This window comes from Notothenia coriiceps, unplaced genomic scaffold, assembly GCF_000735185.1.
Source record: "Notothenia coriiceps isolate Sejong01 unplaced genomic scaffold, NC01 NC01_scaffold00004300, whole genome shotgun sequence".
In the NCBI taxonomy this organism is placed as follows: domain Eukaryota; kingdom Metazoa; phylum Chordata; class Actinopteri; order Perciformes; family Nototheniidae; genus Notothenia; species Notothenia coriiceps.
The window spans coordinates 154,631-156,481 of NW_011337001.1; the positions used below are offsets into that span (position 1 = coordinate 154,631).

The 1,851-nt window shown below is 44.8% G+C and overlaps 1 protein-coding gene across 1 annotated transcript in view; it reads left to right on the forward strand.

The window, feature by feature from the left end:
* The window catches only part of LOC104942188 (laminin subunit alpha-2-like), a 28,129-nt gene extending 27,047 nt beyond the window's left edge, over nucleotides 1–1,082 (forward strand). Inside the window, exon 14 of the mRNA XM_010767385.1 lies at nucleotides 904–1,082. Coding sequence (XP_010765687.1) covers nucleotides 904–1,082 — 179 coding nt within the window. The remainder of the gene's footprint in view (nucleotides 1–903) is intronic.
* Nucleotides 1,083–1,851: the final 769 nt, after the last annotated feature.

Genomic DNA, 1,851 nt, shown 5'->3' on the forward strand with positions numbered 1-1,851 from the left:
CACCCGCTGTGACGGACCGGTGAGCGGAGCGAAACACTCTAATGGCGCATTTCCACTGCAGCAGGTAGCCCCGTTTAATCGTCCTCAAGCGGCCTGGCCAGTTTTTGTGGCCTTTCCATATAGTGTAGCACCGGCTAGCGGGTACTTTTTCCCTCTTTTTCCGGCCCCATAAAATCTTGGTTCTATCAGGCCAGGGCCAGGGCTGAACTAGTGACGTCAACACTCTCGACTGCTGATTGGTCAGAGAGAATCGTCACAAGATCGCGCGCGAGATCATCCCTAGCGTCGCATATATATCTAGAAGCAAGCTTGCAGCATTTTTATACACAGAATTTTTGTAAACGGAGGAGCTACAAAAATGGCAACGTCAAAGAAAAGCACACCGTGGTCGACCGAGGAGGTGACGACGTTCCTACATCTCATTGGCCAAAAAAAAGCCGATCGCCTCGCCTACACTGCGTTGCTACCCCAGGTCCTAAACTGTAATGGAAATGCGCCACGGCCTCGGACGGCCAGCGAGGCAGCCCGAGGCCTGAGCGAGGACGCTTAGGGACGCTTAAACGGGGCTACCCCGCTGCAGTGGAAATGTGCCATTATCTTATTACCAAGGAGTGAAAGTAGTTGCTTTTAGCTCTACAGCTCTATATGGCTTGTTTAGGCTCTTTAAGCTCATGATTTTATTATGTTTCCTCTCCTGGGTGTTCGCTCCATGGTTTTCTTTCACCTCTATCCTCGACCCTGATTAAAGCAGTTAGTTGCAGCCAACAAAATATACAAATTAAATTCCACTGATATTTGTAAGAGTTACTGGAACTGAAGTCTAATTTAATTTTTGTTTTGTGTTAATGCAAGAACATGACTTGGATCTGTCCATCTCACAGCAATGTATCTCTCTGTGTCCAGACCTCCAGTCCAAGGCTGCCGAGCTGAACCAAACTCTCTCTCGGAACGATGGAACTCCAGAAAAAAGCCTGGAGGAGATGAAGGAGGAGATCCAGGCCATGCTAGACGAGATGAGAAAACGACAGCTGGGAGGGAAGAAGAACATCGCCGACGAAGAGATGGAGTATGGACACACTTGAACACACACACACACACACACACACACACACACACACACACACACACACACACACACACACACACACACACACACACACACACACACACACACACACAAACAGGTCATGTATCTTACTCCCACATACAAGAAAAAGACAGATTTTTAAGAAATACTTTGCAAACAAACCGTCTGTGTTTCAGATGGAGCAAACACACACACACACACACACACACACACACACACACACACACACACACGATGAGCAAACCATAACTGTACATTTCTTAACGAACAAACTCAAAATATGCCAAGAGACAGGAACAAACTGAGCCTCTTTGCTATTAAGCACTTTATTTAGTGTTAATGTTTTGTGTTTATAGAGCTTTCAGTCTTACGAATAGTTTTTGTGTTTCCTTTCTTCTTTTAAGTCTTGTTTGATGATTTGACCAGAACCCCCTTTGGTATTTGCATGGAAACACACTTTTTTCACCCACTTTTTTCTATTTTCTTCTGTTGTTTCCACTCATACCTGTATTCTAATATATTCACCTTGTGTGTGTTGGATTGTCTCCGCCCCTGCTGGGATTCAATCCCACTTTTCGGTCTTCCTGCTTGTTGTTCAGCGGGATGTTTCCCCACTACACTCTTTCTCTCTATTTGAACTTGCACAATGAGAGAGGGGGAGGAGAAATGAAATCAAATGCATCTTAAGTCAATGTGACAAAAAACATACCTGCATGCTATAGAAATGTAAACTATATTTTGAGTTTGCAACTTTTTTACACTAG